Source organism: Protomyctophum bolini, assembly GCF_963924005.1.
Source record: "Protomyctophum bolini genome assembly, chromosome: 5".
In the NCBI taxonomy this organism is placed as follows: Eukaryota; Metazoa; Chordata; class Actinopteri; order Myctophiformes; family Myctophidae; genus Protomyctophum; species Protomyctophum bolini.
In genome coordinates this window covers 21,627,068-21,640,615 of record NC_137866.1, presented here as the reverse complement: position 1 = coordinate 21,640,615, position 13,548 = coordinate 21,627,068, and the positions used below count along the sequence as shown (strand labels likewise).

Below are 13,548 nucleotides of genomic sequence, written 5' to 3'. Positions count from 1 at the left end.
TTCATTCATCGGAAGTTTGGTTTCTTTCTTCTTCATTTTTTTTAAATGGTGCCATTTGTTACACCAACTAAATACGTTAAACTGTCTGGATGACAATGGACTTGGCTACAAAATCCAACGGCTACCGAATCTCTCCCTAGCTGACCTCTGTGACGACGCACAATGGGAACCATTGTCATTTAAGACGGCGCCACTTGGAATGACAATGGCAGCACGTCTTCACAGAAGTCATCATTGCTGCTTTTGATGGGGTGTGATAACAACACAGTCCGATGGGGATTGGCAGTGACAACGACGATAATCCAATCCACATAAGTCATGTATTGAGGCTTAATAATGATCCCGTCATTCTAGATTGATTAACATAGTGGGAAGTATCTGGGATGCAGAAGTCATACTGTAGTTCCTCCTATAGTAAAACAAAATGTGCATACAGTTGCCTTTGAAAGAGAACTGCTTTGTAATGCTGAATGGTGTAACAGTACGTGTTAATTAGACCTGTAAGGGTCATTTTTCACACTCACAGTTAACCGAATACACAGAATTTTACTAATCAACTCTGTAAGTTAATACAGTGGTGTCAATATGGCAAAATATTTTTTCCAGACGGTCAGGTTCATGTGTGTGTTTGTGGATGTAAAGTGACTTGTGTGCATAGTGTAAATGTATCCATTAGTGACCCAGAGAGCGTACAAATGTAACCAAATTAACCCTTTACGAGTTTACGGGTCCACTCTCTTGAGTTAAATTAACCCTGAGGAGGTACTTTACAGTCTGTGTGTTTGTCAAGTAGTCAGGGGTGGAGAGAGTGAGGCTGTAATATTCCTTTCCCAAAGGGAGTAGGCGGAGCAAAGGAAGCATGCATTGTCTCTGAGAAAGCCTTCAAGGTGTGTATCCATGGCAGTAGGTGTGTGTGACAGAGACGTGATGTGGCCTATTTGACTCTCTTGTCTGTCTGTGTGCGTGTGTGCCTGCTAGACGATGAACCTCCCACAGTGCTTTAGTTTAGGTGAAGATTGACAGAGGTTGCATTTACCCACGCAGTGTCATAATTGTTTTATGACGCTGTCTGTCTCGGAGTACAACCTGCAGGACCATATAGTCGCTTTTGACACACGCTCCTGACGTGTAGCAGGGGAAGGATCTATACCTGGGCACGCCACACGCTTCACTGGGCTCTGTCTGCGCTTCCATCTATTGTGCAAAAAAAGAAGTCCCCGGCCGGCTTGACACCTGACAATGGAATGAATCTCCTTGACGTTTGGATTTAACGCGTGTGTTCCTGCCCTGAGGATTGTATATCTTTTGTGTCTTTTTTTATATATATATTTATAATAATGGTGCGTTTCAATCGCCTGTCCTCCTGGCGTAGCTGGGACGTGCTGGACGAGGACTCGGAGATCCCAGAGGCACCTCCTTGCCCTAGACCCCTGTCCAGTGGCTGTAAGGTGAGATGACTTAACATGTCAATTACTTGGGATTCATGCAATTTAAACTTGATATTGCTACTGCTGAGTGCACGCTTCTCTTGGCTGGCGTCAGCACTCGTATATGATGCACCTCAATAGTGGAAATTTTTAGATGTTCCATGGCGGTCTGAGTTCCATGGGGGTCTGCGTGGGTTGGGTGGTTGAGCTTGTATTGGACATAGCAGCATCATGCTGGTATATCTTCTCATCTAGTGCTTACATGTTTGGGGTCTATTAACTTAAGTGACCAGAGCATTGTTGTTAATAGTCCTCTCCCCTCAGGGGCTCTGAGGGCAGATTTTTTTTAAAGATTTATTTATTGATAGGTTGAAAGTAATTTCACAGGAAATGGGAAGAGAGATGGGGGGGGGGGGCGGAAGAACCCGCGGCACGCCGTCAGACAGTTGAGGTAACCGTCCGGGCCGCCAACCTAGTGTCTTAGTAAGGTTTTGTCACGATTCAAAATGTCTATAAACACGTTCATTTCATTTAGTATATCTCTGCTGTTAGGAAGAAACCACCTAACTCCAATGACATTTTTATTTATTTTTAGGAAATGAAAAAAAACCTTATATTTTGAAAACAAACCAATACTGCCCCATCAAAGTTGGTGTTGTGACTTTATATATTGTCAATTACTTGCATGAGAGGGGGGAGAGGTGGTGGAGTTAGCTGTTTTAGCAGACAGGTTGAGGGTCCAATGGAGTTAAAAGGTTTTGTCCGAAGTGCTTTTTACTACTTTTCATTGGTTCAATATTTTTTTAACCAAAACGCAGACATAAGGGTGTTCAATAGATTTATGCAAAAAAAAAGTAAAACCTAAAAAATTGAGTTAGTGGTTTCCTCCCCCCCCCCCCCCCCCCCATTTGAAAATTGCGAGAGACAACATTCTGGCCATGCAAGACTAGTTTAGGGTAGACAGGTGAAACTGATGACTTAATTATTATTTCGTTATATGAATAATTGTAAAAGTCCTGGAGCAACAGTATGAAGATATTTAGTTGGTACACAAGTGTCATAATAGGATCATAACAAGCTTGTACAGTTACTCATGAAAAACCCTTACTAAACTTTTTTGTTTATTTTTTCCCTTTAATCTGTCACCTGTCTGTGTATGTATGCCGTATGCGTGTGGACCCATACTTTCCAGGAAGTTGTGTTGGAACTTGGCAGTTTGGCACTCTTTGCGAAACATTAATCAACTCACCTGATCAAGAGGAATTGTTATCAGGTGACCAGTATAAACAATGGGTTTTAAGGCATCGATGCTGCTCTCTGTGTGTGTGACTACTTGGTTTTAATGCAATCCCTTCCCCTTTAGGGGGGGTCTGTCACCCTGTGCGTCCATGCCAAGGTTAATGCCACAAAAGGCAGTGATGAGATAAGGCTGTGAACACAAGACTTGATATCATTAACCTGACTGCACCCCCCCCCGCCCCCCTCTAGCCCCACTGATCCAGAATGAGTTCCCAGACCCGTCAGCTCCAGAAAAATATAGGTCAGGGTCTCTGAGCCACTGCTAGGGGTGCAGCATTTAATCTAACGAATCAATGTAATTAGTTATACAGAAATAATAATCGATTTTCTTTTCAAATGTGTGGGACAAATGTTTTTTCTCTTTCAAAATGTTTATCAAATTATCAATAAAATAAAACACACTTCTCAATTATTCGATTAATTGAAAAGGTTATCGACAGAATTATCGCTCAGAAGATAATCGATAGTTGCAACCCTAGCCACTACCACAGACTGACAGGGTCTTACAAAGGGAGAGACTCCTGAAACATTGTGAACATATGATTAGTGTTTGCTTAGCGAGACGAGGGTCCGTGCCCTTGAGGTCTGCTGCTTACTTTTCAGTAAGTTGTTCATATTTAAGATAAGCGTAAGAATTGCTTCCTGCAGAAGTATGGCCGCCCTAGATTACATTCAGTTGCGTGTTTTTGCAAATGTCTGCGACTCCTACACTCTACATTTTATGGGCGGTGCACTGGTGCATGCTTGATCCTATCTACTGAGCGTGAGCACTAGCCTACCTAAAGGTTTTAGAGCAAGCGAGTCAACAAGGAGAATTTCCCGCTAGGTGATTATCGTTCCGTTTGTTCCTTGTTGTGGTCAGTCAGACAGGCTTCGTTTCTGGGTAAAACAGTGATTCAGACTCTCTTTTTGACCTGCTTTGTCCCACCACTTTGTTTTTTTTTGTTTTTGTTTTGTTTTTGTTTTTTTAGCCTAGGGGGAGGGGGAGGGGGGGTTGTATATGTGTGTGTGTGTTTTGTGTGTTTGCATTGTGTACATGTGTAATGTCATGTGAATAAATGTAAAAAAAAAAAGTTAAAAACAAAAAGAAGAAAAAAACAGTGATTCAATGCAGACTGCATACGCTCATACAGTAATGGCAGAGCCTCCCAATAACCAAAAAAATAATACTTACCGTAAATCCAATTTCAAGTCATAACATGCATTTTTAGCTGAAATTCCCTAGGCATAGAGGAAGCATTAATTAGAAATCTACTTGACTTGATGTGACTTGAAATGATACCTCTGAGATTAGTAAGTGACAAAAATGAAACTGAGTGAAAGGTTTTGTTTTGACTTATAGCGAAAGGCAGCAAGTTCGGACAGTTATAGAAAATGTTTTTTGCGTAGGATTTGACTTGAAATGACACTACTAGATTAGTAAGTGGCACTGAGTGAAAGGTATTGCTTTCGCTTAGAGTAGTAGGAGAAAATTGCCATTCGTGGTTGTGCAAATTTCCCATTCCCAGTTGTCCAATTTGGACAGAACTGAAGTGGTTTATAGTAAATGGAAACAATGTTGTGTGGGAATGAGTTTGTGACAGCCGTGGCTGTTGGGGCATGGGGTTCTGTATCATGTGTTGTTGGTGGGGGAGTCCGTATAAGGACATGGGGTGTCCAATGCCACTTAACAAAAGGGGAGACAGTAGACACCTTTTTTTCTTCTGTTTTCTGTTTTTCTTTTTTTTTTACCCCACCTCCTCGTATGCAGATGAAACCCCCCCTTTCCCCCTGTGGCTCCGCCTTCTCTTTCCTGCCAAACACAATGGGACAGGATCCTCCTGGTTGCTATGACATCAGGCCAGTGTCTGAGTGAAATGCGGCAAAGGCTGGACCGCTCAGTGAGTAGATTTCACCTCTCACTGTTTGGACAGTGAGGCACAGGGAAAGAGATACCTCCCAGCTCTCTGTGACCAGGGTGTAGTCGGAGACGGCGGGACACACCAGCCTTAGAGTGTGTGTGTGTGTGTGTGTGTGGCAGACGGTCAAAAACAAGGTGCGTGTCAGGACCAGGACATTTTCAAGTTCAATAGACGTTTCTTGATGGACAATAGCCCCAAATTCTCACAGCTGTCGACTCTCCGGACATGCAAATATAGTGTGTTTGTGTATTGTATGGTGGAGAGGGAGGCTAGAAGTTGAGAGAGCACAGCAGCTGGCACCAGTATGGGCTGCTATCCATGAATCCAATTGAAGGATTAGGATGGTTTTTGTTAGTTTTGACATGCCGCTGGCTTCAATGGTGAGTACTGTTAACTTGTGGCTCTATTCTGTATCATTTGTTTTGCTTGTGTTTGTCTTCGAGAATTCGGTTTTCCAATATAGTTTTGTTGAAGAGATTTTAAAGGGTAAACATGGACATAATTATGGAGTTTCTAGACTTGCGTTAGCTTGTTTAGTGGTACATGTAAACCAAACTTCCTAAACATATTATATATATCGGATCGGAAATATCTTCATCCTTGTATTATATTATTATTGTCTATTTTATCATGCAATGTTTAAAACATTTGAAAGCAAAAATGCCAGACCAGTCCAATCCATACTATAGAAATAGAAGGTTCCAGGAGTCCCTCTGACTGTCCCGGCATCCTGAAAGTGTTTTTTCCTGTCGCAAGATATGGAAGTCAGAATTGCAACGCTTTCTATTTCCCTCTGCTGATTTCTCAGTTTTGTTTTAAAAGCCACATACAAAATCCCTCTGCTCTCTTATGCATATTTAAGAGAGATTAAAGGCTGTCGAGTTGTTTGAAAAGTTTCAGAACCTCCACTCAGGATTCCTGTCTTCTTGTCTGACCCAGCATAAACCATTTGTGTGCCATTACTCTCGTTGAGTGGTTTAGACAGTCTTCCCAAAAAAGGGACCAAATGGGGGCCTGTGTAATGTAGAACACATTTTACTGGAACTGTGTACAATGTTTACGTTGTATTTTGTACACAGGGTTGTGCGTGCTATATGCTATACACTCGGCACACAGTATTCATGTTAAGCCTCACTGAGACAAAGTTCTGCACTTCTGTTATTTCTTTAGTCTGCTTGTTGATGTATTCCCATCGAAGAATCCAGGGGCTTGGTAACAACATTTCGTATGCTAATTTGTGTACTTAACTCTTTATTGCATCATGTGTGTGGTGTCAAACTGGATATTAAGGAAAATACTTTCTTCTTGAAAAAGATTTGAACATCAGTCAGTCGTCTGTCTCTGTCACTGTGTTACAAAGTGGGGTGGCGTTGGGCAGGGGGAGGGGGGGCAAACTGTTGTTGACACCAGTAGATTCCTCAGTCTGCACTGACACTCCGATGGCAAAAACAACTGCTTCCTCAGATACCGAGGTAGCTCCTTGTTTGTTTGCTTTGCCCCGGCGCTCGTAAAAAAAGCTGGATTGAGATTGCATGTGCAAAAAGCGTGCACGGCTGGGCCTATGCTCACTGACAGGGTAACAATGGAGGTGGAACAATGGCCAGACCCTGACCGACCACCCGTTCCTCTGGAACAATCTTGCACCCACCCACCCCCCTCCGCCCGCCCGCGCGCGTTCCTTGTGATGTAACGAATGTTTCGCTCAGAGGAAGTGGCATTCCTTCCTCTCTCCTGTTTGTGTCTGCGGCCATTAGGATCCCCTTAACGGCCGTGCTGATGTCACTCACTCCGAATTCCCCCTTTTGACTTCCTGTTTATCCTGCCTTTGTGTATCCGTCTCTTTCCTTCTCTGTCTCTCTCCATCCGTGTCACTGGAAAGTATACTCCCCCCCCTGCCCACCCCAGGTGATATCATCCCTCATTCCAACTCTTTTATTATTCTTTCTTTTTCCGCTTAACCTTTTTTCGTCCCACTTGAAGTTCCTACCCGGCTTCATGTAAATAATCGCTCTTGCCTCGTCTGCTCTTCTGAATTTGCAGGGTCAGGCGCGACGGAGGAAGAACATGACGGAGTTCCTGGGGGAGCCGAACATCCCGTCCATCCCTGCAGACACCCTGGGACAGATCGGGGGTTCCCTGCCCAGCGTGGGGGGGGTGGGGGGGACTGGGGGGGGACCGGACAGCTGGAAGAACCGCGCGGCCAGCCGATTCAGCGGCTTCTTCAGCTCCGGCGCGGCCGGGGCTTTCGGGAAGGTGAGTGAGGACACCTCGGAACGCTCACAGAGCTTATTTATTAAAGCCCATGTTTCCACGAATCATAAACCTTTTAACATTAACCCATTTTGACCTGAGATCAGATTCTAAACATGTCTTCTACATCCTGACAGTTTTCTGAAAAAGCTATGTTTCTATGTCGGTCGATTTTTCAAAAATAGCAGACCTACAAGCTCGTAGCGAGCCACTCGGTGGCGCGCTATGAGCTTGTAGATCTGCTATTTTTCAATAGCTAAAGCATAACATAATGCTGACACCAAAAGGGGTTCCCGTCCAAATTTGGGTTAGGAGGCGGGCGTTTGGATATGTCATGAGCATAAAGCCCAAATTAAAACAGTAGCCGGTTTTGGGTCAGGAGGAGGAGGAGGTCAGAAGGTCATATCCACTGAGCCTCCTTGTTCTCTGAACAAACAAATGCAACAGCTATGGATCTGAGTAGGTGCGGAAATAAGGCCTTTTATGGTCACTCAATTCTTTCCATTGGCTAATGGGAGTTAGCAAGTTCTTACACATGGAAACCGATGTTATTTGCTCGTCCACATGTGCGTACAAATACATGTACAGACAAACGAACGCATTGCGCACACACAGTCACACACACATTGACAGGCACACGCCCACAGTCCCACACACACACTCCCATTGTCGTCTTCTCCCTGCTTAGGTCACATCTTGCGCTGTAGCAGATGTCGGAGAAAGACAGTATCTGTCAGTCACCTGTCAGTCAGTGCATGAGCTCATCTCTATTCAGCCTAACCCAGCCCTTATTAACCCATTCAGGACCAGGCCCAGAGTCCCACCTCTGAGACCCCCGGCCCCTTGGCCCCCTGCTACAAAGCAAGGGGAAAACATGGCCAACGCCTGTATTCATAAAGTTGTTTCTTTGGAAAAGCAACGTGCGGGGATCAGTTTACCTCTAAAAACTATTGTTAGAAACTGACATAAAGGTGACATAATTGTAAACCAAGATCTTAGATGAGTTCTGTTTAGAGACGGGACCTTTTTATTAAATGTTTATATAATGCACAAAAAGCGTGTGTCTCTATACATTTTCCACGGTATGGCTGTGGCCACCACCTCCTCTATTGTTCGGCTGGTCTCAATGCACAGAGCTCATTTTCATAACCACATGAGGCTTGCCAGACTGAATAGCAGCTACTAGTTTATTTAAGAATGGAGGCGCCTGTGAGGACATCATTTATATGCTAATACAGAGGCTTGTCGTCGTCCCGCCCCCCCCCCCTTACAGTTGGAACGTAACAATAACGTTCCACACGGAAGGTAGAATGACATTAGTTCTGGCTTCTCCTCACACTCATGCTGTTGATATTGTTTTGACTAATAAAACGTTACGTTTAACCCATTTTGAACGAGAACCCCTTTTGGTGTTAGCATTATGTTGTGCTTTAGCTATTGAAAAGTAGCAGATCTACAAGCTCATACGAGCTTGTATTTTTGAAAAATCATGAAAATGTGAGTGAAAGTTTTTAACTCAAATCTTTTGCTTCTGGGGGGTTCCTGGAACAACGTATTTCCAGATGGGGGTCGGTGGTCAAATACATAATAATTCTAGGGGTCGTTGACATGAAATATTGAGCACCACTGATACAGAAACATGAGGTATTATTTAGCCTCAGGTCTAAATGGGTTAAGCTGTTTGTCCTGGTTAGTTTTTTCGTTAAGAAAACCTTCCGCTCAAGCCCCCCCATCTCTCTCTCTGTCCCTTTGTCTCTTTGACAGGAAGTGGACCGCGTGGAGCAGCTCCAGAACAAGCTGCACAGCTACACGTTGTTTGGCCTCCCCAAGGTGCCACGGCAGCTCTCCTTCCTCCAGGACGCCTGGGAGGAGGAGACCAACCTGGCCCTGGAGGACAGCTGGCAGACACTGCTGGACAACCCGGAGGTAGAGTACACGCACACACACACACACACACGCACGCACGTGCACCCACGCTGTATTTACACACAAAGGTGTGAGCACACATGAAGCGTTCAGAGTTAATACTAGGTAGTCACTTTAGACATTCATGGCTGTGCAAACACCCGAGTACCCCCCCTCCCTCCCTCCCGCAACTCAAACACTCTCCCATGGCCATTCATGCCACTCTTGTCTGTGTCACATTATGATCTCTCTAAACGATAATGTCCTCTAGTTCCTTATTTAGGCGGCTCCTGTTACCGTGCACACCGAGTCACGCTTTTCATAGATAACTCTTCCTTGTTTGTGGCAGTCCTTATGCTTGAGGCTACTAGTGTAGCGTTACATTAAAGGTGCCAGGGAGGATGTTATACGCCCACTCCCAGCTGTTTCTGGTGTGTGTGTGTGCCCAATGATCTAGGGATTGTGCGACTGTGAGCTTCATTTAGATCCCACTCAGTGTTTGATTGACCTTTATCTTGATGGCCCAGATAGTAAGTCTTTGTTCCGGAACTTCCGTGTGAACGGTGTTATCGTCATGGTAATGGCGTAATGACAATGACTTTGACCTGGTTCTTCCAGCTAACTATCTGGGTAAATTGCATCTTCGCGGTCAATCGTCACCGTCTGTGTGTGTAATATGATACAATTACGCTGGTGCTTTTGGCGTCGCTCTTCTAGGTCATTGCAAAATGATGAAATCAAATCATGAATGAATAATTTATTTCAGTCATACATTATGGCGTGTGTGTGTGTGTGTGTGTGTGTGTGTGTGTGTGTGTGTGTGTGTGTGTGTGTGTGTGTGTGTGTGTGTGTGTGTGTGTGTGTGTGTGTGTGTGTGTGTGTGTGTGTGTGTGTGTGTGTGTGTGTGTGTGTGTGTGTGTGTGTGTGTGTGTGTGTGTGTGTGTGTGTGTGTGTGTGCGTGTGAGTTTAAAGATAATTCATGATACTGTACATCAAAACAAGCTTACATTATGTTGGTGTTTGTGCGTGTACGCAGGTCTTAACCAGACGGCAGTTCCACCAGCAAGAGGCCATATGGGAGCTACTGCACACAGAAGCTACCTACATCAAGAAACTCAAAGTCATCACTGATGTAAGTACAGTTATTGGACATGATGAACCACTGTGCTGTCCTAAACCCCCCGTCCCATACACACACACACACACACACACACACACACACACACACACACACACACACACACACACCTTAGATAATGCACTGATTGCAGTGTGGTTATTATGTAAGATGGCTTGACCATGGTACTATTACATGGCTGTACTATTACACAGCAAAATGTCTTCTGCAGCGCGTTTCATGGGACGACGCAACACAAGAAACCATTGTTGCCAAATAGGATGAACTTTGTTCATAAGCAGGGTTATCACTCTGCAATCTGTACCTTCTGTGGGTCTGTTCTGTTGGGGAATATCTCTTATCAACTCTGTCTGATTACAGTTCTGTCAGTTGCAAAGTATTTCATTAGCAGTAGTTAGCTAAACGCTGTAGTGCTTACTGCTTAGATTAGTTTTTGTAAACGTTCGGGTCCAGGGATCCAAATTGACCCTAACCGTGTCCCTTTGGGACAATAAAGTTGATTATTAACCTGTCTGTAATTCTGAGAGTGTACAAATCCATTTGTACACTCTCAGAATGTACATGAACACTGTTTACAACATAGATTGGGGTCTCAGATATCCAATGGTATCAAATGGAGTTCTGTGGCCTAATGCATATCAAACCGGTAGTTCTACACTAGAATTTAAAAAGAGTGATAATCATTAGACCTATAATATGACCATGGAATAGAGATCTCATATTCTACAACAGGTCGTTAAGAGGAAGCAATCTGATTGGTTGAAACAGCCTTCTAGCCGTGGATCAAACCAACACCATTCACCACCTAGCCCTGGACAGAGTGCATTCTGGGATAAATCACTCCGCACCTCTCGCGCACCTGATTAGACCCATATCAACAGCTGCGCGCCTGCGTCACTCGTAGCCTTTACTAGCCTAGTCCTAGTCCTACTAGAGGGAAATTCAAACATCCAGCACCCCGTTCAGAAATGGATTATAGTGCTAATTTTAATTTATTGGGTGGACTTACTTGCGATGAATGGTTGGAAGAAGAGGAAGAGAAGGAGAACGCGAAACCCAACGAGAGATATGTTGCATTGTCAAATGAAGAGCTCGACAACATGGAGAAGTCTAGGAATGAAGTCAGTACAGCTAGGTCAACTATAGCCCTGAAAACATGACTGAATGAAGTCAGTACAGCTAGGTCAACTATAGCCCTGAAAACATGACTGAATGAAGTCAGTACAGCTAGGTCAACTATAGCCCTGAAAACATGACTGAATGAAGTCAGTACAGCTAGGTCAACTATAGCCCTGAAAACATGACTGAATGAAGTCAGTACAGCTAGGTCAACTATAGCCCTGAAAACATGACTGAATGAAGTCAGTACAGCTAGGTCAACTATAGCCCTGAAAACATGACTGAATGAAGTCAGTACAGCTAGGTCAACTATAGCCCTGAAAACATGACTGAATGAAGTCAGTACAGCTAGGTCAACTATAGCCCTGAAAACATGACTGAATGAAGTCAGTACAGCTAGGTCAACTATAGCCCTGAAAACATGACTGAATGAAGTCAGTACAGCTAGGTCAACTATAGCCCTGAAAACATGACTGAATGAAGTCAGTACAGCTAGGTCAACTATAGCCCTGAAAACATGACTGAATGAAGTCAGTACAGCTAGGTCAACTATAGCCCTGAAAACATGACTGAATGAAGTCAGTACAGCTAGGTCAACTATAGCCCTGAAAACATGACTGAATGAAGTCAGTACAGCTAGGTCAACTATAGCCCTGAAAACATGACTGAATGAAGTCAGTACAGCTAGGTCAACTATAGCCCTGAAAACATGACTGAATGAAGTCAGTACAGCTAGGTCAACTATAGCCCTGAAAACATGACTGCCATGATGATTATCATGACAGTCATGCAGTAACTGCACCCTGTTTTTTGCGATCGCTACATTTACACGAAATCCGTATATATAAACATTCGGATTGCAAATATAAAGTACTCACTTTTTATCCCACGGGTGTTAGTTAGTTGCTGCGCCCGAAATTAGCACTGCTGCATCCCGCGTTGTTTAATAAAAAGCATTTTTATCCGAGCGCCCCGGCTACTTTTTTCAAACGGGGTTCGTTTGGGAAATCCACAGTTGCACACCGGGAGCCCACTCGCCTATTAGTCTGTATTGGCAGGGCGGTCAGCGTACCTATATCGAACACACGAGTGCCACCCTCCTCCCGACCGATAGGGGCGCGTAGTTGAAAGCCAATGGCAAAATAACAGCTCGGATAAAAATGCTTTTTATTAAACAACGCGGGATGCAGCAAATCTAATCGCTGGGGCAGCAACTAACTAACACCCGTGGGATAAAAAGTGAGTACTTTATATTTGTAATCCGAATGTTTATATATACGGATGTCGTGTAAATGTAGCGATCGCAAAAAACAGGGTGCAGTTACTGCATGACTCTCGTATGAATACGAGAGTCATGTTTTCAGGGCTAGTTCAACTACTTTGTCGTGTTTCCGGGACTATTTGCTAAACAAAAAACAAGACGTGGATTTTGCAACTATTACAAAAGAGCATCTCAACAGCATTCTCCGAGAGTTTTATGGCTCGGTTAGAAATGGCCAGGGTAAACACTACTCCCTCAGTAGCTACGTTGGGTTGAGAGCTGGCATTAACCGTTTCATCAACGACCCTCCTCTTAGCCGGGCATGGTGTATTATGAAGGACAACGAATTCACAACGGCAAACAATGTCTTTAACGGAATGATAAAGTCTCTGAGTAGAGCAGGCCATGACAAAACTGAACATATACCCGCAATTACCGAAGAGGACGTGAAGATAATACGGAGCTCGGAGGCTATGAACACAAACACACGACGGGGCTTGGTAAATAAAGTGTGGTTCGACATCCAACTTCATTTCGGGAGGCGAGGAAAGGAGGGTCTTAGGAGTCTTCTACCACATTCATTCATTATCAAACGAAATACAACAGGTAGGTTAATCAAATAGCTAAGCTGTCGTTGCATATAAAAAATGTAGAAAACATGATCAAACATCCTCCTAATCAGTCCCATTTTCTTTTTAAAGAACTCGACTTCGTCTCGTTCCTGACCGCATCACTGTTGTGGCGGTGGCAATAATCACGTTAAACGACACCCTCTTTGTGTAATATTCCTTAATTAAGAGCATGCTCTTTGTCCTCTCTTTCCCAGCTGTTCCTGTGCGGGCTGCTGAACCTCCAGGAGAGCGGGCTGCTGACCGAGGTGGAGCCCACCAAGCTGTTCAGTAACATCCAGGACCTCATCCTCCTCCACACGGCCCTGTGGAACCAGGTCATGCTTCCTGCCCTGGACAAGGCCCGGGACGCCAGGGCTCTGCTGGACCCCACGGACCTCCATCACGGATTCAGGACGGTGAGTTGCATCTTAAACCCTGTACATTAATTATTTTTAAAGGGAGGGGGAAAAGGAAGAATTGACTATATTCAACACAGTGGCTGTTTTGCTCTCACCATATTTGCGGGTTGGGAAAATAGGGGCTGCCATGTGAATATGGTGAACAAAGAGGGGTGTAGTACTTAGTTTAGACAGTTTTTGGTTTAGACTAGTCATTGGTTAGACCAGTCATTGGTCCT

At 44.3% G+C, this 13,548-nt stretch overlaps 1 protein-coding gene across 6 annotated transcripts in view; it reads left to right on the top strand.

Moving 5' to 3' along the window:
- The window catches only part of plekhg5b (pleckstrin homology domain containing, family G (with RhoGef domain) member 5b), a gene marked incomplete at its 3' end in the record, with an annotated part of 74,154 nt that overhangs the window by 51,836 nt on the left and 8,770 nt on the right, over positions 1-13,548 (top strand). For all 6 annotated transcript variants that reach the window (XM_080763609.1, XM_080763607.1, XM_080763610.1 and 3 more), the window contains 4 exons: positions 6,668-6,880; positions 8,642-8,803; positions 9,819-9,914; positions 13,127-13,327. In XM_080763609.1, coding sequence (XP_080619735.1) covers positions 6,668-6,880; positions 8,642-8,803; positions 9,819-9,914; positions 13,127-13,327 — 672 coding nt within the window. The remainder of the gene's footprint in view (positions 1-6,667; positions 6,881-8,641; positions 8,804-9,818; positions 9,915-13,126; positions 13,328-13,548) is intronic.